Source organism: Drosophila sulfurigaster, chromosome 2L (assembly GCF_023558435.1).
Source record: "Drosophila sulfurigaster albostrigata strain 15112-1811.04 chromosome 2L, ASM2355843v2, whole genome shotgun sequence".
NCBI lineage: Eukaryota > Metazoa > Arthropoda > Insecta > Diptera > Drosophilidae > Drosophila > Drosophila sulfurigaster.
Genome location: NC_084881.1, coordinates 29,062,156 through 29,088,264, shown reverse-complemented (window position 1 = coordinate 29,088,264; position 26,109 = coordinate 29,062,156). Strand labels below are relative to the sequence as shown.

Here is a 26,109-nt window from a genome sequence, read left to right as displayed (position 1 = left end):
GATATAAATTTAATGGAAAAAAATAGTCTTCAATCTTTAATTTTTCCTTATAGCCATTAAAGAATATGTGAATCCTTGTCAACCTACGCCATGTGGACCCAACTCCCAATGCAAAGAAATCAACCAGCAGGCTGTCTGCTCTTGCTTGCCCGAATATATTGGTGCACCTCCAGCCTGTAGGCCGGAGTGCACAATTTCTTCGGAATGCTCAGCAGATAAGGCCTGTGTTGCCAAAAAGTGTATTGATCCTTGCCCAGGTACCTGTGGTGACCAGGCTTTGTGCCGAGTGGTCAATCACAGTCCCATTTGCTCGTGTCGGTCTGGTTTCACAGGCGATGCTTTCTATCGCTGTTTGCCCATACCCCGTAAGTGATTATTTCTGATTTCTCAATGGGTTAAAATTTATATTTCCTAACTGTCAACAGCGGCGCCACCAGCAATTATTGTACAGAAACAACCAATAGATCCTTGTGTACCCTCACCATGCGGCTCATATGCCGAGTGTCGACCCCAGGGGGAAGCACCCTCGTGTTCATGCCTGGCCAATTATTTGGGAGTGCCACCTAACTGTCGTCCCGAATGTCGCATCAACTCGGATTGTCCCAGCAGTCAAGCATGCATCAATGAAAAGTGTCGCGATCCTTGTCCAGGTTCTTGCGGCTTTGGTGCTATTTGCAATGTCCTTAATCATACGCCCAGTTGTACATGTCCTGCCGGGTATACTGGCGATCCGTTTAGCCACTGTCAGCCTGAGCCACCACCGAAACGTAAGCAAATAGCACAACCCGCCACATCTTTACCCACTACTTTACACTTTACTCTTTAGCTGTGGAAGCTGACGACCCTTGCAATCCCTCGCCTTGTGGTTCAAATGCCGTATGCAATGCAGGAATCTGCAGCTGCCTGCCCGACTATCAAGGAGATCCTTACAGTGGCTGTCGCCCTGAATGTCTTAGCAGCTCAGATTGCCCAAGAGATCGCGCGTGTGCACAACATAGATGCTTCGATCCCTGCCCAGGCACATGTGCTCCTAATGCTTTATGCAATGTAATAAATCATGTGCCTATGTGCACATGTCCCGAAGGATTTGCCGGCAACGCTTTCTTACAGTGCCAACCTATTCCACGTAAATATCAGCACTTATTAGGTCCACTAGCAACGAGATTACCAGCAAATTCCATTCAACTTGCAGCACCCGTTCTGATACAGCCCTGCCAGCCCTCGCCATGTGGACCAAACTCACAATGCCGCGTTGCCAACGAGCAATCTGTGTGCTCCTGCGTGCCAGGTTACCTTGGCACTCCTCCACTTTGTCGTCCAGAGTGCACCAGTAACTCAGAATGCTCTTCGCAGCTAGCCTGTGTAAACCAAAAGTGCATTGATCCCTGTCCCGGCTCCTGCGGTCGCAGTGCCCAGTGCAGCGTAGTGAATCACAATCCCTTCTGCACGTGCCTTCCGCACTACACTGGAAATCCCTTCGTGGGCTGCCAGCAGATCATCGAACCACCTCAAAAGGATATTTTACCTCAGGATCCGTGCCGCCCATCGCCATGTGGTGCCAATGCCGAATGCCGCTCCACTGGTGAAACCGCCTCTTGCTCGTGTCTGCCAGAATTTGTCGGCTCTCCGCCATACTGTAAACCAGAATGTGTTGCTAATTCGGAATGTCCCTCAAACCGTGCTTGCATCAATCAAAAGTGTGGCGATCCTTGTCCCGGTTTGTGTGGAGTCAATGCTATTTGTCGCGTTGTTTCCCACACAGCTTTGTGCGCTTGCGATCCTGGACTCACTGGTGATCCCTTCACCCAGTGCAAGCCGGTTGAACAAGATGTTGAAATCATCAATCCTTGCCAGCCATCACCATGCGGAGCAAATGCTGAGTGCACACAACGCAACGGAGCTGGTGCTTGTCAATGCCTACCAGAATACTTTGGTAATCCCTACGAGGGTTGCCGACCGGAATGTATCTTAAACTCAGACTGCCCATCGAACCGTGCCTGCCAGCAGCAAAAGTGTCGCGATCCCTGCCCTGGCAGTTGTGGACAAAATGCCGAATGTAATGTTGTCAACCATACACCAATGTGTTCTTGCTTCGCGGGATATGTCGGAGATCCATATAGATACTGTAACCAGCCCGCAGAACGTAAGCTAGTTCCAATTATCATTAGTAGAAATTGTCTAACCCAATATTTGTAGACTTGAAAGTAGTTACTAATTTGGAGTGTACTTTTATCTAATCCCTAACACTAGCAATTGTCTACGAATATGTAAATCCGTGCGCTCCCTCACCCTGTGGCTCGAATGCTCAGTGCAGGGAGGTGCAAGGTCAAGGCGTTTGCTCTTGCCTGCCCGATTTTATGGGTGCCCCACCTAATTGTCGTCCCGAATGCACATCTAGTGCAGAATGTCCCACGACTAGGGCATGCATCAATCGCAAATGCATTGATCCTTGTCCCGGTGTCTGTGGTCAGGGTGCAAAATGTCAGGTGCGCAACCATAGTCCCATTTGCATGTGTCCCCTTAATTTCATCGGCGATCCCTTCGTGCGTTGTCTACCCCAACCAACACGTAAGCAAACATATCCAAGAGTTGTTTTAAGGAAAAGTGATGTTAATTTGTTTTTTTGGTGTTAGCGCAACCACCGCTTAGAGATGTGGAACCCTATCGAGATCCCTGCATACCTTCCCCTTGTGGTCTTTATGCCACATGTCGCAATCAACAAAACCAGGCCATTTGCGCCTGCCAACTAAACTATTATGGTGCTCCACCTCACTGTAGACCCGAGTGTACTATAAACGCGGACTGTGCCACTCATTTGGCCTGTATCAATGAAAAGTGTCGCGATCCTTGCGCCGGCGCTTGTGGTCAACACACCGAATGCCGTGTTCTCAACCATACACCCAATTGCGTTTGCATACATGGTTTTGTGGGCAATGCTTTTGTAGCTTGCCAAGCAGCACCGCGTAAGAAAGAAAAAGTGAAAAGTCCTTTAACTTTAAGTAAATCAATAAACCCTTTTTACTCGTATAGCCCCACCTGTGTATGAGGAACCCAGGGATCCCTGCAATCCCAATCCCTGTGGCAGCAATGCCATCTGTTCGGGTCAAGGGCAATGTACATGCATTTCTGAATATCAAGGTGATCCCTACGTCGCATGCCGTCCCGAGTGTGTAATAAGCGCAGAGTGTCCACGTAATCTAGCCTGCGCTCAGCAAAAGTGTGTCGATCCCTGCCCAGGCACATGTGGTACGAGCGCCATCTGCGAAGTGGTTAACCATATTGCGATGTGTCACTGTCCGGAAGGCATGACTGGCAACGCTTTTGTGTACTGCAGCCCTGTTGAAAGTAGGTTTCCCTACTATAGTTAAGCCCTTTTCCTGCACGAACAAAATTAATTGAGACCCAACTTTTCCCCTTTAGTTAAAATATATCAAAATCCTTGCCAGCCGTCACCATGTGGCGCCAATGCCGAGTGTCGCGAACGTCAGGGTCAAGCAATTTGCAGCTGCTTGCCCAATTATTATGGTGTGCCACCCGCTTGTCGACCCGAGTGCACGACCAACTATGACTGTGACCCAAGTCGCGCTTGCCAAAACCAACGTTGTATCGATCCCTGTCCAGGTGCTTGTGGTGCCTATGCCGAGTGCCGAGCAGTCAGCCACAGTCCTTTCTGTAGCTGTCGCTCGGGCTATACCGGTAATCCTTTCATCCAGTGTCACGTTATTAGTAAGTTTGACGACAACCCTCCAATTTTAAATCATCAAACTGACTCCGTTGCTTAACCACAGTCGAACCCGTGCGAGATATTGTACCTCAAGATCCCTGCCTACCTTCGCCCTGCGGCCCGAATAGTGAATGCCGTCGCATTGGCGATACTCCATCCTGTTCTTGTCTTCATAGTTTCTTTGGATCACCACCTAACTGCCGACCAGAGTGCTTGACCAATTCGGATTGTGTCTCATCGCGAACATGCGTCAACAACCGTTGCCAGGATCCCTGTCCAGGTCTCTGTGGCAGCGGCGCCGAGTGTCGTGTGCTTAGTCACAGTGCCATGTGCTTCTGCCAACCAGGCTATAGTGGAGACCCCTTTGTACTCTGTTCACCCATTCAACGTGATCCTCCGGAGGTAATCCAGCCATGTAATCCTAATCCTTGTGGTTCGTTTGCCGAGTGTCGTGAGCGTAACGGCATTGGATCCTGCCAATGTCTGCCCGAATACTTTGGCAATCCCTACGATGCCTGTCGTCCCGAATGTGTGCTCGACTCGGACTGCCCATCAAATCGAGCGTGTATGAATCAAAAATGCCGCGATCCATGCCCTGGAAGTTGCGGTCACAACGCCGAATGCTATGTCCGCAACCATTTACCCACATGCAACTGTTTGATCAATTACGTAGGCGATCCTTACGTTGCCTGCAAGCGTGAGGAGAAACGTAAGCACAGCGTTCTCCAAAGTCTCTTAGAACAGTACCTAAACCCTTTCCTTGCCTTCTACTTTACAGCCATTCGTGTGTATGTTAATCCTTGCCAACCCTCACCATGTGGGCCCAATTCACAGTGCAAGGAACTCAATGAACAGGCCGTCTGCTCTTGTTTGCCCGAATATATAGGCCAGCCTCCGGGCTGTCGACCTGAGTGTATTATCTCTTCGGAGTGTAGCTTTAATAAGGCCTGTGTACAACACAAGTGCATCGATCCCTGCCCTGGCGCTTGTGGTAGCAACGCCCTCTGTCATGTTGGCAATCATGTACCTTTGTGCGCCTGCCAATTGGGCTATACAGGAGACCCATTCACCCGTTGTTATCCGATACCTCCTCCGCCAGTACCGCTGCTTGAGGAACCTGTGCGCGATCCTTGTCGTCCCTCGCCGTGTGGTGCCAATGCCCAGTGTGAGCAGTCTCATGGGCAGGCCGTATGCACCTGCCTAAAGGGGTACTTCGGTGCCCCACCGAGCTGCCGACCCGAATGCACAACTAGTGCCGAGTGTCTGCCCAGTCTAGCGTGTATTAATCAGCGCTGCGTGGACCCCTGTCCCGGTTCCTGTGCCTACAATGCGCTATGTACTGTGAGGAACCACGTCCCCAGCTGCCAGTGTCCTGTTGGGTACGTGGGTGATCCATTCACTTACTGTCAACCCGCACCACGTAAGCCTTTAACCACACAACTGGATTTAGCGAATTTTTCAATTGATTTGACATATTTGCCCTTAGCCCAACCCGTACCCATTGTAAACGACGATCCTTGCAATCGCTCTCCCTGTGGACCTAATGCACAGTGCCACAAAGGTCAGTGCAGCTGCCTGCCCGAGTATCAAGGTGATCCCTATGTAAATTGCCGTCCAGAGTGTGTTCTCAACGCAGACTGTCCCAGGAATCGTGCATGTGTGCGACACAAGTGCGTGGATCAATGTTCGGGCACCTGTGCCCCCAATGCCATATGTGATGTCCTCAATCACATTGCCATGTGTCGTTGTCCCACCGGAATGACAGGCAATGCTTTTATTCAATGCGAAACCCCATTGGTACAATATTCACCTCCAGTCAACCCTTGTGCACCATCGCCTTGCGGCCCGAACAGTAGATGTCGTGTGCTCAATGATAACGCCGTTTGCTCATGTCTGGAGAATTATGTAGGAACTCCGCCAAGCTGTCGTCCAGAATGCACACGCAACTCGGATTGTCTGCCAAGTCTGGCATGCCAAGCGCAGCACTGCATTGATCCCTGTCCAGGAACCTGCGGCTTTAATGCCCAGTGTCATGTCGTCAATCATGCGCCCATTTGCAGCTGCCCGCCACGACACATTGGTAATCCGTTTTTGGGATGCCACCCTGCGCCACCGCAACGAGATATCATCGTGAAGAAGCAGGCCTGCCAACCATCACCATGTGGACCGTATGCCAATTGCCATGCTGTAGGACAACAAGCTCAATGCAACTGCCTCGCTAATTATATTGGAACACCACCAAACTGCCGACCAGAATGTGTCACAAATTCGGAGTGTAGTTTTGACAAGGCGTGCGTTAGGCAAAAGTGTGTGGATCCGTGTCCAGGTTCTTGTGGCGCCAATGCCATCTGTCATGTGCTCAGCCACGTCGCCATGTGCTATTGTACAACTGGCTATACTGGAGATCCGTTTAGTAGCTGCTACCAAACACCCATTGTACAACATGAAGAGCCCACTCAACCATGTCGTCCGAATCCCTGTGGCGCCAATGCAGAGTGCAGACAAGAGGGCAATGCCGGCTCTTGTCAGTGTCTGCCTGAATATTACGGAAATCCATACGAAGCTTGCCGTCCTGAATGTGTGTCAGATAGTGATTGCCCCGCAGACAAATCGTGCCATCAGCTTAAGTGCCGTGATCCCTGCCCTGGCGTCTGTGGTCTTAATGCAGCTTGTAGAGTTTTTAATCATCTACCCACTTGCCACTGTTTGAATGGCTTCTCAGGAGATCCCTATCGTTATTGCCAACTCCCCGAGAAACGTGAGTCTATTATCTGAAGCTATTCACATCCCAATCAATCCATATCGTCTTCGTCTTGTGCTTTAGCTATTCTCAAGGAGTATGTAAATCCGTGTCAACCTTCACCCTGTGGCCCTAACTCCCAATGCAAACAGCGCAATGAACAGGCCATTTGCTCATGCTTGCCCGATTATTTTGGTTCCCCGCCCAATTGTCGACCCGAATGTGTTACGAGCGCTGAGTGCGCCCATGACAAGGCCTGCATTAATCAAAAATGTAGCGATCCTTGCCCTGGTGTCTGTGGCTCCAATGCCGAATGCCGGGTCTACCATCATGCTCCCATTTGCAGTTGTTTGAGGGGATATCGAGGCGATGCATTCAGCCGCTGTTATCCTGTACCACGTAAGATCATATTGTGGCATCATCTGAGTTGACCATTCAACTTTATCCTATCCATGTTTACGTTTACAGCCCCTCCACCTGCCCAGGACGTGTATCAAAATCCGTGCATTCCGTCACCTTGCGGTCAAAATGCCGAGTGCCGCGATAATCAAGGCACAGCTGTATGCACGTGTCAACCCAACTACTTTGGTAGTCCACCAAATTGTCGTCCCGAGTGTACAATCAATTCAGATTGTTCGAGCCATTTGGCGTGCCAACAACAACGTTGCCGCGATCCTTGTCCAGGTGCTTGTGGCTTCAATGCCCAATGCCAGGTCATCAATCATACGCCAACGTGTCTGTGCGCACCAGGTTTAACAGGCAATCCATTTGCCTCCTGCCAAGCCCCACCACCAACGCCTGTCCCTATCCATGATGAAGATCCTTGCCACCGGGTGCCTTGTGGGCCAAACGCTATCTGTCGCAATGGTCAGTGCAATTGTCTGCCTGATTACCATGGTAATCCATCAATTGGATGTCGACCCGAATGCGTATTGAGCACCGAATGCGCCTACAGCCTGGCCTGTGTGCGTCAAAAGTGTACGGATCCATGTTCGGGTACATGCGGCACCAATGCCATCTGTGAGGTGCACAACCACGTAGCCATGTGTCATTGCCCCGATGGCATGACAGGCAATGCCTTTGCCCTGTGTGTGCCATTGCCACCACCTCCACCGCGTGTTGTCGTCGATCCTTGCCAGCCCTCGCCTTGTGGGGCCAATGCCCATTGCCGCCCAGTAAACGGACAAGCCGTCTGCTCATGTTTACCCCAATTTATTGGTGTGCCACCTTCATGTCGATTCGAATGCAATAGCAATGTGGAATGTCCATTGCATCTGGCATGTCTACAGCATCGTTGTCAGGATCCATGTCCTGGAGCATGTGGCTTGAACGCCGAGTGCCAAGTTGTGAATCACAGTCCCAACTGTCGCTGCATTACACACTACACTGGAAATCCCTTCATTGCCTGCCATCCACAACCACCACCACCACCTTTGGAATTAGATGTCATAGATCCATGCCAGCCTTCTCCATGTGGCGCCAATGCCGAGTGCCGCAACATTGGCAACAATGCACAATGCAGTTGTCTTCCAGATTTTATCGGAACTCCGCCACATTGTCGACCAGCATGTGTGAGCAACGGCGATTGTCCTACAAATCTGGCGTGCTTAAATCAAAAGTGCCGCAATCCATGTCCAGGAGTCTGTGGCACTAATGCCGAGTGCTATGTTATTAACCACACTCCCATGTGCGTCTGTGCCAACGGTCATGGTGGTAATCCATTCGTTGGCTGTCAAGTGATTCAAGATGTACAAGAGCCAGTGTCACCATGTGTACCCAGTCCTTGCGGCGCGAATGCCATTTGCAATGAACAAAATGGAGCTGGCGCGTGTCGCTGTCTAACCGACTTCTATGGCAATCCCTACGAGGGCTGTCGACCCGAATGTGTCCTCAACTCTGACTGTCCTAGCCATTTGGCGTGCTTCAATCAACACTGTCGCGATCCCTGTCCAAGTGCATGTGGCACCAATGCCATTTGCCACGTTCGTGATCATTTGCCTCAATGTAATTGCATCAATGGCTACGAGGGTAATCCCTATAGTTATTGCACAGTACAAAGAGAACGTAAGTTCATCAAAGCTTATGTAACTACAAGTTTAGAGGCTCATACAACATTTGTATTATCAATAGCTCTGCGTGATCCCACTCCTCTACATCCTTGCCAGCCATCGCCTTGTGGTCCCAACTCCCAGTGTCGTGAGACAAATCAACAAGCAATCTGCAGCTGCCAGCCCGATTTTATTGGTGCTCCACCAGCGTGTCGTCCCGAATGCACCATCTCCAGCGAGTGTGCCTTAGATAAGGCATGCAACAACCATCACTGCATTGATCCCTGTCCCGGCGTCTGCGGTCAAAATGCCGCATGCCGCACCATTAATCATAGTCCCCACTGCAGTTGCCTGCCCGGTTTCACGGGCGACGCTTTCAGCGGTTGTCGTACCATCCGTAAGATTCTTTGTGATCTCCAATTCCAAAATGAAAGTGGTCCTTACGTTATAATCCCATTTTCAGCGCCCGCCATCAACTATGATTATCCCAAAGACATATATCGCGATCCTTGTGTGCCTTCACCATGTGGTGCCTATGGCCAGTGCCACGCCCAGAACGGCCAAGCTGTTTGCACATGCCAGCCGGGCTACTATGGAGCTCCACCTAACTGTCAGCCAGAGTGCGTAATCAACTCTGATTGCGCTTCTCATTTGGCCTGCTTCAACGAAAAATGTCGCGATCCTTGTCCCGGTTCTTGCGGACTCTCGGCTCAGTGCAGCGTCATCAATCATACACCAATTTGCAGCTGTTCCGTTGGCTATCAAGGCAATCCTTTCGAAAGCTGTACACTGATACCACCCACTCGTGACCCACCAGCTCCACACGACGCCTGCAATCCATCACCTTGCGGCTCGAATTCCATTTGCAAAAATGGACAATGCACTTGCCTACCCGAATTCCACGGCAATCCCTATGTGGGCTGCCGTCCCGAATGTGTCTTAAATTCTGATTGTGCCCGCGACCGTGCATGCCAGCGTAGCAAGTGCGTTGATCCTTGCCCCGGTGCCTGTGGTGTCGGTGCTATCTGTACAGTGCGCCAGCATGTACCTATGTGTCATTGCCCCGCCGGTACATCTGGCAGCGCTTTCGTTCAGTGCGCCCTCGTACAAAGTAGGTTTTTAAAACGAATTAGTTTCGCTGCTAACTTAACACACTTTATTTTTTGTAATTTAGCCGACCCTATTGTGCCTATCAATCCCTGTGTTCCTTCACCTTGTGGCAATAATGCGCAATGTCGAATGGCTAATGAGCAGGCTGTTTGCTCATGTCTACCCGGTTATTACGGCACGCCTCCCCAATGCAGACCCGAGTGCACCATTAACTCGGATTGTGCTCCACACTTGGCTTGCCTGAATCAACACTGTAGGGATCCTTGTCCAGGTGCCTGCGGTCAGCATGCACTTTGTCAGGTTATCCGACACACTCCACATTGTAGCTGCCCCACTGGATACACGGGCAACGCGTTTGCCCTTTGCCAACATCTACCACCACCACCTCTCAAACGACAGGACCCTGTGAATCCATGTTATCCATCACCTTGCGGTCCGAATGCCCAGTGCACGCCTTCACCGGATGGAAGCCAAGCGCAATGCAAATGCTTCGAGGATTACATCGGAACTCCGCCCCACTGTCGTCCCGAGTGTGTGACCTCGGCAGAATGTCCAAATCAGTTGGCCTGCTTGCAGCAAAAGTGTCGTGATCCTTGTCCTGGAATATGCGGAGAGGCAGCCACTTGTCAAGTGATCAGCCATGTGCCATCGTGTCTCTGCATTGCAGATTACATTGGAGATCCCTTCACACGTTGCTATCCTCGTCCTGCATTAGAACGAGACCAGCTGAATCCATGTGTGCCGAGTCCTTGTGGTAGCAATGCCGTCTGCCGGCAACAAGGAAACGTTGGCTCCTGCCAATGTCTGCCTGATTACTACGGCAATCCCTACGAGGGATGTCGTCCTGAGTGTGTTCTCAATTCCGACTGTTCCAGCCACTTGGCGTGCCTCAATCAGCACTGTCGCGATCCCTGTCCTGGTAGTTGTGCGTCCAACGCACAATGTCAAGTAGTTAACCATGTGCCCATCTGCAGTTGTTATTCGGGCTACAATGGTGATCCATATCGCCACTGTTACCTGCGCCAAGCAGAACGTAAGCATTCCTCACTACACAAGTTATTTGAAACTTGCACTAACCCACCAAATTATAATGTATTGTTTGCACCACTCTCTTGCACCCACCATTCCACAGCGCTCCCAGCAATCTATGTGAACCCTTGTGTGCCCTCGCCTTGCGGTCCTAATGCCCTGTGCAAGGACTTGCAGGGTCAACCCATTTGCAGCTGTCTACCCGATTACTTTGGCACTCCACCCGCATGTCGACCAGAATGCACCAGTAATCCCGAGTGTCCCCATGACAAAGCCTGCATCCAACTCAAGTGTCGCGATCCCTGTCCTGGCGCATGTGGCTACAATGCCGTCTGTCAGCCACTACATCATCGCGCCCATTGTTCATGCCAACCCGGTTATACGGGCAACGCATTGGTGCGTTGCCTACCAGTACCAACGGCAATAACTCAGCGTGAACCCTATCGCAATCCTTGCGTGCCATCTCCCTGCGGATCTTATGCTCAATGTCGAGTGACACATAATCAGGCAATCTGTAGTTGTCTGTCTGAGTACTATGGCACACCCCCACATTGCCAACCCGAGTGTACTCTCAATTCTGATTGTCCATCACATCGAGCCTGCATCAATGAGAAGTGTATTGACCCATGCCCAGGTGCTTGTGGTCTGAATGCGCAGTGCCATGTGCTCAACCATGTGCCCAGTTGTTCATGTCCCAACGGCTATCAGGGTGACCCATTCCATCGCTGTTACCCTACACCGATTGCTCAAAGTCCACCAGCAACTCCAATTGCTGATGATGCTTGTCAGCCTTCTCCCTGTGGTGTCAATGCCCAGTGTGCTGTTGGTGGCATCTGCAGTTGCTTGCCACTGTATCAGGGCGACCCCTATGTGGGTTGTCGTCCCGAATGCGTGTTGAGCACAGAGTGTACACGCGATCGATCCTGTGTACAGAATCGTTGCATAGATCCTTGTCCAGGCACCTGCGGCTTTTCCGCCATATGTGAGGTACACAATCATGTGGCGATGTGCCATTGTCCCGCTGGCATGCAGGGCAATCCATTTGTGCTCTGTCAGCCAGTTCCACATGCAATTACCCTCCCAGTAAGAACGCCACCTCCGCCTTGTCAGCCTTCCCCGTGTGGAAGCAATGCGCATTGCCGGGCTGCAGGAAATCAAGCAATCTGTAGCTGCTTGCCAGGTTACTACGGCAGTCCTCCTGCCTGTCGACCAGAGTGTACCACCGACTTCGAGTGCTCTCTTAGTCTGGCTTGTGTCAATCAACGCTGTGCAGATCCTTGTCCTGGTGTCTGCGGCCATCAGGCCGTGTGTAATGTAGTCAATCATAGGCCGCAATGCGTTTGCCCTGTCGGCTACACGGGCAGCCCCTATACCCAGTGTCAACCTATTAGACCTACACCAATTCCAGCGCCGATTTCAGTTCCAACTCCTAATGTAGTTCCTATTCAAAGCGAACCTCTCGATCCGTGCTTGCCCACACCGTGTGGACCGCACTCTCAGTGCAGCAATCAACAAGGCGTCGCCATTTGTCGCTGTGAGATAGAGCATGTGGGAGTGCCACCTTACTGCCGCCCAGAGTGCATATCCAACAGCGACTGCCCCAGTGATCGTGCTTGCATTAATCGCAAGTGCCGTGATCCGTGCCCTGGTCTTTGCGGTTTCAATGCCATCTGCCGCACCAGCAACCATCAGCCAAACTGTGTGTGCGCATCAGGTTTGATTGGTAATCCATTCACCTCGTGCCAAATACCTCCACCATCTGCTCCGTCTCCCAAACCCGCACCAGCCATAATTGCTATACAGAGACCGCAATTTGAGGAGCCACCAATAAACCCATGCGAGCCAAATCCTTGTGGTGCCAATGCACTATGTACTCAACACGGTACCGTAGGCTCCTGCATTTGTTTGCCTGATTATTATGGAAATCCCTATGAAGCCTGTCGACCTGAATGCATTCTTAATAGCGATTGTCCCTCACATAGAGCATGTGTGCAGCTAAAATGTCGCGACCCTTGTCCCGGTTCTTGTGGGCTCAATGCAGAGTGTCGTGTGGTAGATCATCTACCACATTGCAACTGCTACAATGGGTACACGGGAAATCCCCTCAGCCATTGCGTGCCCACTCCTCAACCTGCGCATCAATGTAAGCAATCACTAATAAGTGACTTATCATTCAATTGTAATCATCTCCTAATTTTCTTTGACTCAGCACCCATAGTACACCCACATCCTTGCAATCCCTCTCCTTGTGGTGAAAATGCACACTGTCGCGAAAACAATGAGCAAGCCATTTGCTCTTGCCTTCCTGATTTCTATGGTAGCCCGCCATTCTGTCGACCAGAGTGCACAATGAACTCAGAGTGTCCCTTAGATAAGGCCTGTGTACAGCACAGATGCATCGATCCTTGCCCAGGAGTATGTGGCATTAATGCTGAGTGTCGTGTCCATTACCATAATCCTATTTGCTTCTGCGGACCTACGCAGACTGGCAATCCTTTCACCAGATGCTACGAGAATCCACGTAAGATTTTATGTGATACCAAAATTAAAAGTGAGATATTCTCTAATAATCTCTCTTCGCCATACGTAGAACCCATACATGTTCGGCCTCCCATATATGATACTCCAGCACCACCCTACCCGATTGCCATACCAGGCGTTGTTTACATTCCTTCAGAGCCACAACCGGCGCCTCCAACCTATCAACCTACATTGTACACAACCTATCCTACTCCAGCCACATCCCAACCAAAACCAGGAGTAATAAATATTCCGTCGATACCGGAACCCTCTCTACCATCACCGAACTATGATGATCACTACCCTATACAGCGTCCACAACCAATTCCGGGAGTGATTAATGTTCCTTCGGTGTTGCCGCCTGATCGTCCGACAGCACCTCCTACTTATATCCCATCGCCAAATCAAGCTACACCAGAACCACAACCAGGAGTTATCAATATTCCATCAGCACCACAGCCAACTTATTCATCACCCCAGCCTGGAGTTCTGAACATTCCATCAGTGCTACAATCACAGCCGACCGTACCACAGCCTCCACAAAATATTCCAAGTTATCCTACAACTTCAACTCCAGTAACACAGCCTGGTGTAATCAATATACCATCGGCACCACAGCCATCGTATCCTCCACCTCAACCTGGAGTTATAAACATCCCGTCCGTTTCACAACCACAGCCTCCAGCACCTCAACCTCCCATATTTGTGCCATCTCCAGAGACCACGACGACTCATCCTCAGCCTGATGTAATCAATATTCCATCAATACCTCAACCGACATATCCTCCAACAACTCCGCAACCGCAGCCTGCTATATATGATGTATATTACCCGCCACCACCACAAATACCCGGAGTCATAAATATTCCATCTCTGCCACGACCGACTTATCCAACACCTCAAGCTCCGGTCTATATTCCGACCCCACCACAGCCAACACCTGCTCCACTGCCAGGTGTAATAAATATACCATCAGCATCACAACCTCAACCACCTGCACCACAACCTCCAATATATATTCCAGCCTATCCGTCGACTTCAACTCCAGCACCCCAACCAGGCGTTATCAGCATCCCATCTCACCCTCAACCTGTGTCTCCTGCACCACAACCTCCGCTTTACATCCCCTCTCAGCAATCAACAACGACACCCATTCCGTTGCCTGGTGTTATAAATATACCATCTCTACCGCAACCATCTTATCCAACACAACAACCACCAGTGCTTTATGTGAATTATCCAACCACATCACAGCCACCTAGGCAACCAGGCGTAATCAACATTCCTTCAGTGCCAGCACCACAACCTCCTGCACCACAACCGCCGCTATATATTCCATCTCCTCCAGCAACATATACACCAACCCTACAACCTGGTGTTGTCAATATCCCATCTCTACCACAACCATCTTATCCAACACCACAACCTCCAGAGTATGATGTGAACTACCCAACGCCACAACCGCAACCAACTTATAAGCCAAGCGTTGTTAATATTCCTTCGTATCCAGTGGTAGTGGTGTCGCCTGCAACGCAGCCACCAATAACCTATCCAACATATTCCACAACACCTCCACCAAGGCCGGGAGTAATTAATATACCTTCCCCACCACAACCTCAGCCACAGCCATCGTATCCAACTTATCAACCGTCGGTTCCAAAACCACAACCAATTCCTGGCATCATCAACATTCCATCCACAGAAGAGACAACAACAACACCAAAACCTATTCATCCCATTTATAATGTGGCTACACCAAATCCAGAGATTAATCCCTGCTATCCTTCCCCCTGTGGTCCTTACTCGCAATGTCACAATCGCTTTGGAATCGCCGCTTGTATTTGCCTGCCCAATTACAGCGGCACTCCACCCAATTGTCGTCCTGAATGCATTGTCAACTCCGATTGTCCCGCACACTTGGCGTGCGTGAATGAAAAGTGTCGCGATCCATGTCCTGGTTCATGTGCATACAATGCCATTTGCCGAGTATACAATCACGTTCCGAATTGCTTCTGTTCCCCTGGAGAAACCGGTGATCCATTCGTGTCGTGTCGCAGGATTCCTCCAGTTATTAAGGAAAATGACAAGCCCATAGCAAAGGATCCATGTTATCCATCACCTTGTGGAGCCAACGCTATTTGCAAAAATGGAATATGCAGTTGTCTCGCTGAATACCATGGCAATCCCTATATTGGCTGTCGCCCTGAATGCGTCCTCAATACAGATTGTGCAAAAGATAAGGCTTGCAGAAGGCAAAAATGTGAAGATCCCTGTCCAGGCACATGTGGACTCAACTCTCTTTGCAATGTTTACAATCATATACCGAGCTGCTCGTGCCCGACACATATGCAAGGAAATGCGTTCATCCGCTGTGATCCTATTCCAACTCCTTTACCAACACAACAGCCACCAGTCATAGTGACAACATATCCAACCGCTGTACCCACAACACCGACAAATCTACCGGCTGTGGTGCCACCACAAAAGCCCATTAATCCTTGCCAGCCCTCACCCTGCGGACCCAATGCTCAATGCCGTCCGCATCAAGAGCAGGCCATATGCTACTGTTTGCCAGGCTACTTGGGTATACCGCCTTCCTGCCATCCAGAGTGCAGCAGTAACTCAGATTGTCCTCTCGACAAATACTGCTTGAATATGAGATGTAGTGATCCATGTCCAGGTGCCTGTGGATTCCGTGCCATTTGTCATGTTCAAAATCACAGTCCCATCTGCCTATGCCCGCCTTCGTTGACGGGTAATCCTCTATCGGCTTGTCAAGTTATAGGTAATCATCATAGCTGAAACCTACTGAAATCCTCTTTTAAACAAAGACTAATTTAAATTCTCTCCAGTTGTAGCACCGCCAGTCAGATATCCCATTGCAGTGAATCCCTGTCAGCCCTCACCCTGCGGTCCCTACTCAGAGTGTGAGGCCACTGCACAGGGCGCTCGTTGCTCATGTCTCCGAGACTTCATTGGTACTCCACCGCACTGCCAACCCGAATGTATAGGCAGCGCCGACTGTCCCAGCGACAAGGCCTGTGTGAACCGCAAGTGCATTGACCCTTGTCCGGGCAGTTGTGGTCAACATGCCTTATGTCGTGTTGTGGCCCACAGTCCACTCTGCTATTGTCCTGTGGGTTTGGTAGGCGATGGACAAGACGCTTGTGTCGCCATGAAAGCACCACCAGTGGTGCCCTGTCAACCCAATCCGTGTGGTATCAATGCCATTTGCCAGCCGCAACGCGACTTGAGCATTTGCCAATGCCTGCCAGATTACTTTGGCAATCCCTATGAGATATGTCGACCCGAATGTACTCATAACTCGGATTGCAGTAGCGATCGTGCCTGCGTGCGAGAAAAGTGTCAAGATCCCTGCCCTGGTGTGTGTGGCATCAATGCCCATTGCCAGACAATTAATCACAATCCTATGTGTGAATGCATACCACAACATGTGGGCAATCCATATCACAGTTGCCGTTTTGTGCAGCAAGAACGTAAGAACACAATGCCCAAATTCCTCAGCAAACCTAAAATCAATTTTCAGTGCGCCACTAAAATATTGCCCGTATTTTTAATGCTCTACTCTCGTTTTTCGCTCGAATCGATAACAATGCAGTACTCAATTCTACGTTTGGTCCCTGTCTATAGCTGTATATCTCTATTTCTCTTTCGTTTAACCATCGCACCGCCAAATCATCAAAGAAAAAGCTACAATACATTCATATTCAAATGTTTTCCTTTTACGACAATTGCTAGACATAACGTACTTACAATGCAAAAACTCTCGCTTACGCTTTTAATATGAAAATGCTTTGCTTTTTGCCGACAAATTGATTAAATGGTAAAGCTAATATGAAACATATTCTACCATCTCAAACTTCAGCAACGCCCCCTGTTTATGTGAATCCCTGTGAGCCGTCACCTTGTGGCGCGAACTCCCAGTGCCGCGAGTCTCAGGGTCAAGCCATTTGCAGCTGTCTGCCCGAATTTATTGGCACACCTCCAGCCTGTCGTCCCGAATGCGTTATCAGTGCCGAGTGTCCTTCGGATAAGGCGTGCATCAAGCAGAAGTGCATCGATCCCTGCCCTGGAGTCTGTGGACTGAATGCCGAATGCCATGTGCGCAATCATAGTCCATTGTGCTCTTGCAGACCTGACTACACTGGAAATGCCTTTATTCGTTGCCAGCCACTGCCACCGCCACCACCACCCGAGAAACTCCCAACGCGCAACATGCCATGTGTGCCTTCGCCCTGCGGACCCAACTCCCAATGTCGCGAGGTCAACGGTGGTGCTAGCTGCAGCTGTCTGCCGAACTACATTGGTGCTGCACCCAATTGTCGACCAGAATGCTCCATTAATGCCGAGTGTGCCAGTAACTTGGCGTGCATTAATGAGAAGTGTCGCGATCCTTGTCCCGGATCTTGTGGATTTGCAGCCCAATGCAAGGTCGTCAACCATATACCCAGTTGCTCATGCCCCGCCGATCACACGGGTGATCCCTTCAACAGCTGCCGCCGCTTGCCGCCTACTCCACCGCCAGCACCCAGTATGCATCTCCATATTTACTTTCTCTCTCTCGCGTTGAATGTCCTTCCTAACCAGACCTTTGTAAATGTTTTCTTCCAGCACCAACAGATCTTTGCAACCCTTCGCCCTGCGGCTCCAATACCCAGTGCCGAGAAGGTGTTTGCTCTTGCCTGCCCGAATATCAAGGTGATCCATACATCGGTTGTCGCCCCGAGTGTGTCTTGAACTCGGAATGTCCTCGAGATCGTGCCTGCGTGCGAAACAAGTGTGTGGATCCCTGTCCAGGCACCTGTGCTCAGAATGCTCTATGCGATGCCATCAATCATATTGCCATGTGCCGTTGTCCTGAGCGTATGACTGGCAACGCCTTCGTTTCCTGCACTCCAATCCGTGATGAGTTGCCCGTCAATCCCTGCCAGCCATCACCATGTGGCGCCAACGCCCAGTGTATTGAACGTGGAGGAGCTGCCATATGCTCATGCATCATCGGTTACTTTGGACAGCCACCCAACTGCCGTCTGGAGTGCTATAGCAGCTCTGACTGCTCTCAACAGCATGCGTGCATTAACAACAAATGTGTTGATCCTTGCCCAGGACAATGTGGACTGAACGCTATCTGCCAAGTAGTCCAGCATCGTGCCCACTGCGAGTGTATCGCTGGCTTTACGGGCAATGCCTACCAACAGTGCCGACTGCCTGAGATAAAACAGAAGAAGGATGATCCTTGCAATCCATCACCATGTGGTCCTAACTCACTATGCACCAATGTGCAGAATCAAGCCCGTTGTACGTGCTTGGATGAGTTCCAGGGTACTCCTCCCAATTGCCGACCCGAGTGTTCCAATAACGATGAGTGCGCCTATAATTTGGCCTGCATGAATCAGAAATGTCGCGATCCCTGTCCTGGCAGCTGTGGCCATAATGCCCAGTGCCTGGTGACCCTGCACACACCCAACTGTCATTGTCCGTCAGGCATGACAGGTGATCCATTCCGTCTCTGTTCACCTATTCCCCCAAGTAAGCATTCGCGTTATTCTATAGGCCATCAAAAAGTTTGCATATTGTATAGAGGCAGGGAAATATCTTCTATTTCATACTCTAATTACTGAATATTTTTTTACAGCTATGCCACCACCAATTCCTGACCCCAAGAATCCGTGCGAACCATCGCCATGTGGCAGCAACACTTTGTGTCGCTTGCGCGGTCAAAGCTACGTGTGCGAATGCATCCAGGAATACATTGGTAATCCCTACGAGGGATGCCGTCCTGAATGTGTCGGCAACTCCGAATGCCCTGCAAATCGTGCCTGCATCCGTAACAAATGTGCTGATCCGTGCCCCGGAACCTGCGGTCTAGAGGCTTTCTGCAATGTCAACAACCACATTCCTGTGTGTTCTTGCCCAACGGGTTACACGGGTAACGCCTTTGTGCAGTGCACGCGCATTGTGACACCGCCACCGCCATCAGATCCTTGCTATCCCTCGCCATGTGGACTAAACTCTGTGTGCCGTGTGCAGCGTGATCAGGCTGTCTGTGAATGTCTGCCCGGTTTCTTTGGTAATCCATTGACGCAGGGATGTCGTCCGGAGTGCACACTCAGCTCGGACTGTGCCAAGGATCGCGCCTGTGTGAACTCCAAGTGCGTGGATCCCTGTCCAGGAGTCTGCGGCTATGGCGCAACCTGCCAGACCATCAATCACAGTCCCATCTGCAGTTGCCCCGATAAGATGATCGGTAATCCGTTTGTGCAATGTGAAATGTCGCGTGAAGTGGAACCCATTGATCCTTGCCAGCCATCACCGTGTCGCAGCAATGGCATTTGTCGTGTCCATAATGGAGCTGCTACTTGCAGCTATCCCGAATGTGTGACCAATGACGACTGCTCCAGGGATCGCGCTTGTGTTACACAGAAATGTCGCGATCCTTGCCAGAATGCTTGCGGTCTCAATGCCATTTGTCGCACTATTAATCACAAGGCTGTCTGCAGTTGTCCACCTGAATTCTATGGTTCACCGTACGCTCAGTGTGTTCGCGAAGTGGCGAAGCCACCACCGCCGAAACCGGAATGTATCACCGATTCAGAGTGCAGCAATGACAAAGCATGCATCAATCAAGTCTGTCGCAATCCTTGCGAACAATCGAATATCTGCGCCCAACAAGCACGTTGCCATGTCCAACTCCATCGCCCGCTCTGCGTCTGCAACGAAGGCTATACTGGCAATGCTCTTCAACATTGCTATCTTCTAGGATGCCGTTCCGATGGCGAATGCGCGCCCACCGAGGCCTGCATCAATGAGAAGTGCGTGGATCCTTGTAGTTTCACACAGTGTGGTATTGGTGCTATCTGTCGGGCCGATTTCAATCATCGTGCACGCTGCCACTGCCAAGAGAATTATCGAGGAAATCCTTTGGTGCGCTGCGAGCGTCCTGAATGCCGTAGCGATGATGAGTGCGCATTCCACTTGGCCTGCCGCAATGAACGCTGCGAAGATCCCTGCAATTGCGGCATTGGCGCACAGTGTCGCGTCGATAACCATCGTGCTCAATGTCGCTGTCCTGCCGGCTATAGTGGAAATCCTGCCGTCCGCTGCGACCTGGTACCTGTTCAACCCGAGGGTTGTACCATGGATGCCGAATGTCCCAGCAAACTGGCCTGCTTCAATGGCGAATGCAAGAATCCTTGTGATGTTACGCATCCATGCGGTGCCAATGCCATCTGTGAGGTCGTTGACACTCTACCCCTGCGTACTATGATCTGTCGCTGCGAACCTGGTTATGTGGGCGATGCTGACATTGGATGTCGCAAAGGTAGGTTCTCCTGAGAATCATAGAAATACTCCTCACAAATGAGGTTGAACTGTGTTCATTTTCTTGCTTTATTGCCAAGTTTTGCTTCTCTTTCATTGCAGCCAAGTTGTAAATAGTTTTTTTAAATAATCCCTTTGATCTTCCTTATGATAATATCCCTCCTTTCAATGAGTTGCACATCACAGTAAATGCACTCGTTAACTCAAACTGCTAATTGCTGCACTTACTCCCAATTTATGGTTCCAATTTGTTATTCGGCAACTTATCTTTCTAATTTTGTTTTGTCTAGAACCCGCACGCGACCATGGTTGCGTATCGCACGATCAGTGCCAGGATACGGAGGCTTGCCGTGGAGGCAATTGTGTCAATCCCTGCTTGGATGCATCACCTTGTGCTCGTACAGCACAATGCTTGGCCCAGCAACATCGTGCCATCTGCACCTGTCCACAGGGCACTCAAGGCGATCCCTTCACTAACTGTTATCAGCCACGTAAGCTTATCCACTTTAATCGCAATTCCGACAGCTTACTGAAGCCTTTCATAACATTTGCAGCGCCAATCACATCTGGATGCAAACACGACTCAGAGTGCACACCAACGACAGCTTGTATCAATCAACGTTGCCAAGATCCTTGCGCCGAGGCCAATCCATGTGCCGGTAATGCCGAATGTCGTGTCCAAAACTCTCGACCTATTTGCTTCTGTCCTTCTGGATGGGGCGGTGATCCACAAGTTCAATGCTTCAAACGTAAGTTAAACTCTTCTACAAGATTTCATTGATACGACTATGAAAATAACGCTATCCTCCCGTATTCAGCTGAGTGTAAGATTAATGCGGACTGTCCTTACGATAAGGCCTGCCTCAATGAAAACTGTGTCAATCCGTGCACCCACGGTCAAGTACGTTGTGGCACCGGAGCCGAATGTCTGCCGCAGAACCACCAGGCAGTCTGCAAGTGTCCAGCTGGCACGCAGGGAAGTCCCTTCGTCGCCTGTATCACGGGACATTGCCAGTACAATGAAGATTGTGCCGATCACGAGGCATGCGATCGCTTGAATCGCGTCTGTCGACCAGTTTGCGAGCAAGACACCTGTGCCGTGAATGCCATTTGCCAGGGACGTCGCCACCAGCCGCAGTGTGAATGCCGAGCTGGCTTCCAGGGTAATCCTCTGGTACAGTGTGAGTTGCCAAAACGCGAGCCCAAACCTGAGTGTACCCAAGACGCGGAATGTCCGTCGAAACTGGCTTGCATCAATCAACGATGCGCCGATCCTTGTGCTACGCCCCATGTTTGCAGTCCACAGCAAAGCTGCGCCGTTCTAGACACGTTACCATTGCGTACTATGATCTGCAAATGTCCCAGTGATACGGTATCTGATAATTCCGGCAATTGTGTACCCATCCAAGCGGTTATCGTACCTGGTGGCTGCCAACACAACGCCGAATGCGCCAGTTCAGAGGTCTGCCTCCATGGCAGTTGCCTGGATGCTTGCCGCCTGGAACGCTGCGGTGTTAATGCTCAGTGCAGTGCACGTGATCACTACGCACAATGCAGTTGTCCACCTAGCTACCAAGGTAACCCACGTATCGAATGCTACACCAACGAAATTGATCTGCCCAGAGTTCCTGGACCCGAGTGTACACGCAATGATGACTGCCCACGTGACAAGAATTGCATTAACGAACGCTGTGTGAATCCTTGTACGGCCGACGCTTGCGGCACTGGCGCCTACTGTCATGTGCAGGAACGCGCTGCCATCTGCCGCTGCCCGCCAGACTACACTGGAGATCCCCGCATACGCTGTCTACCTCGTAAGTGCTTTAAGCAATAACCTGTCCTATAGAAACATTTATAATCAATCAAAATTGTTTCAGCTTCGGATGTCATCACCGTTGGTTGCAAGTCTAGCTCAGATTGTCCCGCCACAGAGGCGTGCATCAACGCGCAATGCATCAATCCATGCAATTGTGGACCCCATGCCGAGTGCATCGTGAAGAATCATCATCCCATCTGCTACTGTCAACCTGGATTCTCCGGTAACGCCCAGTTCGGTTGTGCTCCAATTGGCTGCCAATCGGACGATGAGTGTGCCGGCGACAAGCAATGCGTAAACCGTGAATGTCTGAACCCATGTCTCGTCTCTGATCCATGTGCGCTGAATGCCGAGTGTTACGGAAGAAATCATCGAGCCAGTTGCCGCTGCCCCGCCGGACTTGAGGGTGATCCATTTGTACGTTGCCTGCGACTAGAATGCCACTCAGATTACGACTGCGCATCTAACCAGGCCTGCGTGAGCAACCAGTGTGTGAATCCTTGCGCTCAGAGCCCTTGCGCTCAGAATGCTATCTGCCAGGCGCTGCAACATCGCGCCGTTTGCCGCTGTCCTGACCAGCTGCCGCTAGGCGATCCTTATGCCTTCTGCGAACCACGTCCTGTGGAACCAATCTGTCGCAACGATGGTGATTGCCCCAGCCGATTGGCATGCATCGATGCCAAGTGCCAGAATCCTTGCACTGAACTCTCGCCATGCGCACGCAGCGCTCACTGCAGCGTGCTCGACAGTGTCCCCGTGCGCACGATGGTCTGCGAATGTCCTGAGTCTCAGGTACCAGATGCCAGCGGCGAATGTCGCCAGCTGGTGCTGCCAAGTCCACCCGGATGCGAGAGCGATCTAGACTGTGGCGATCAAGAGGCGTGCGTAAATCGCCAGTGCCGCAATCCCTGCAATTGTGGCACCAATGCCATTTGCCAGGTGCAACAGCATCGTGCCGTGTGCAGCTGCCAGGATGGATTCGAGGGTAATCCATATGCTGCTTGTCGCTCTATTGGATGCCGTGTTGATGGCGAATGTGACTCCGGCAAAGCATGCATCAATGGCAACTGTATCAATCCCTGTCTACTCAACAATCCATGTGGTCCCAATGCCGAATGCTACGTTCAATCGAGTCACGCTCAATGTCGCTGTCTCAGCGGCTATCGTGGTAATCCTTACGAACGTTGCCGTGTCATCGGTTGCAGTAGCAATAACGACTGCCCCACAGACAAGACCTGTCAGAATGAACAGTGTGTCAATCCTTGTGTCTACAACAATATCTGTGCCCCGCGTGCCGAGTGTCGTCCACAAAACCACTTGGCTGTTTGCCGCTGTCCCGCTGACTTTTTGGGTAATCCCTATGTGGACTGCCGACCACAGCCGCAACCTGTCTGCAAACTCGACACTGATTGTCCCGCCCGACTGGCCTGCATCAATGAACAATGCGTTGATCCTTGTCTAGCTTTGGAGCCTTGTCAACGACCAGCTCAGTGCCAGGTGACACCAACCACTCCTGTGCGAACCATGATCTGTATTTGCCCCGATGGCTACATTAGCAGCGGAAGCGGCAGCTGCAAACCCACAACTAGCATTGTCAAGGTTGGCGGCTGTATCTCGGATAGCGATTGTTCTGCAGACAAATCCTGTGTGAATGGCATTTGCCGAGATCCCTGCAACTGTGGACTGAACGCTGAGTGTCGCATCAAGGACCATAAGCCAGTATGTACTTGTCGCCAGGGCTACGAGGGTAATCCCGAGTTCGAGTGCGCAAAGATCGAGTGCAGCATCAACTCCGAATGCCCGGCTACACATACATGCCGCAATCAGCTCTGTGTGCCCGCCTGCCAAGGCGAGCAATGTGGTGCCAATGCCGAGTGCCTCGCCATCAATCATCGTGCCGTCTGTGAGTGTGCCCCAGGACATGGAGGCAATGCTCGTTTCGGCTGCACGCCACTTGGCTGTCGCACCGACGACGAATGTCCCACAGACAAGGCCTGCGTCAACGGCAAATGCGCCAATCCTTGCGAAACTACCGCCATCTGTGGCCGCGATGAAGACTGCAAGGTCTATCAGCACAGACCCCAATGCGCCTGCCCGCCCGGCACTGTGCCCGGACTTAATGGATGCGAACAGGAACGTGTGGTGCCCATTTGCATCAGTGACAGCGATTGTCCCACCCAACGTGCTTGCCTCCATGGCGAATGCATCAATCCCTGCAATGCAACCCAACCATGCGGCGTCAATGCTGAGTGCCGTGTCCTCGACACGTTGCCCGTACGTACCATGATCTGCGAGTGTCTCGAAGGTTACACTGGCAATGCGGCCGTGCAATGCGACAAACGTTCTCTGTGTGTCATCGAGAAGGGCTTCGTGCGCGACGTGGATGGCCAGTGCGTCTGTCCACCTGGCAGCGCCCTCGACATCTATGAGTACTGCACCCCGTGCCTCGTGGAGCAAGGATATCGCATTGATGAGAGCGGACATTGTGTCTGCGCTCTGGAGCGTGGCATGGTGATTGATGAACGTGGCCGTTGTACTTGCCCCATTGAGTTGGGCTATCGTTTGACCCCTCTGGGCGAATGTCTACCCGTGGAGCAACCAGAGTGCACCACCAACGAGCAGTGCGCCGACAATCGCTTCTGCAATCCAGAGACTAAGACCTGCGAAGATCCTTGCCTAACCAAGACCTGCGGCATTAATGCGTTCTGCAACGCAGTCAACCATCGTGCCCAGTGTCAATGTATCACCGGCTACACGGGTAATCCGGAACTTCACTGCAATCATACCAACTTCCGTACAGACTTCCCACGTCCCGATATGGTTGTCAGCTGTTTGGCTGATGGTGTCCAGGTGGAGATCCACATCACAGAGCCTGGTTTCAATGGCGTGCTTTATGTGAAGGGACACAGCAAAAACGAGGAGTGCCGTCGCGTCGTCAATTTGGCCGGTGAGACGGTGCCACGCACCGAAATCTTCCGCGTTAACTTCGGTAGCTGCGGTATGCAAGCCGTCAAGGATGTGGCGAGCTTTGTCCTGGTTATACAGAAGCATCCCAAGTTGGTCACCTACAAGGCACAGGCCTACAACATCAAGTGTGTCTACCAGACGGGCGAAAAGAACGTCACGCTGGGCTTCAATGTCTCCATGCTGACAACTGCCGGAACTATTGCCAATACTGGACCTCCGCCAATCTGTCAGATGCGCATCATAACCAATGAGGGAGAAGAGATCAACTCTGCAGAGATTGGCGAACATTTGCGCCTGCAAGTGGACGTCGAGCCAGCCAGTAAGTATTCAGAAATGACTCATCTCATCTGGCAGCCTAACTAATCTGTTAATTCCAGCTATTTATGGTGGATTTGCTCGCTCCTGTATCGCCAAGACAATGGAGGATAACGTACAAAACGAGTATCTGGTCACTGACGAGAATGGCTGTGCCACAGACACCAGCATCTTTGGCAATTGGGAGTACAACCCCGACACAAACAGCCTGCTGGCCAGCTTCAATGCCTTCAAATTCCCCTCCAGCGATAATATACGCTTCCAGTGCAACATACGCGTTTGCTTCGGCAAATGTCAGCCAGTCAATTGTGGTGGCTATAATGCCTTTGGACGACGTCGTCGCTCCATTGCCGATAACTCCACAGATTCGACGGCGATTGCAACCAGTTCTGGAGTGGAGGGTCAATTGCGCGAAGAAATTACCATCTCATCCAATGCTATATTGACATTCGAGAAGCGCAACGGACCTGGTCTCAATGATGCCAACAGTAAGTATTTC

The 26,109-nt window shown here is 51.1% G+C and overlaps 1 protein-coding gene across 1 annotated transcript in view; it reads left to right on the top strand.

Moving 5' to 3' along the window:
* LOC133835161 (uncharacterized) overlaps nt 1-26,109 on the top strand; it is a 129,681-nt gene that overhangs the window by 101,245 nt on the left and 2,327 nt on the right. The window contains 28 exon segments of the mRNA XM_062265063.1: nt 54-365; nt 426-767; nt 827-1,126; nt 1,193-2,143; nt 2,251-2,568; nt 2,634-2,963; nt 3,031-3,345; nt 3,421-3,726; nt 3,789-4,433; nt 4,503-5,144; nt 5,211-6,482; nt 6,549-6,863; nt 6,933-8,528; nt 8,595-8,909; nt 8,976-9,623; nt 9,687-10,655; nt 10,755-12,794; nt 12,861-13,172; nt 13,242-15,956; nt 16,024-16,668; nt 17,058-17,723; nt 17,804-18,721; nt 18,828-20,513; nt 20,803-21,003; nt 21,067-21,261; nt 21,331-22,326; nt 22,390-25,614; nt 25,673-26,098. Coding sequence (XP_062121047.1) covers nt 54-365; nt 426-767; nt 827-1,126; nt 1,193-2,143; nt 2,251-2,568; nt 2,634-2,963; nt 3,031-3,345; nt 3,421-3,726; nt 3,789-4,433; nt 4,503-5,144; nt 5,211-6,482; nt 6,549-6,863; nt 6,933-8,528; nt 8,595-8,909; nt 8,976-9,623; nt 9,687-10,655; nt 10,755-12,794; nt 12,861-13,172; nt 13,242-15,956; nt 16,024-16,668; nt 17,058-17,723; nt 17,804-18,721; nt 18,828-20,513; nt 20,803-21,003; nt 21,067-21,261; nt 21,331-22,326; nt 22,390-25,614; nt 25,673-26,098 — 23,601 coding nt within the window.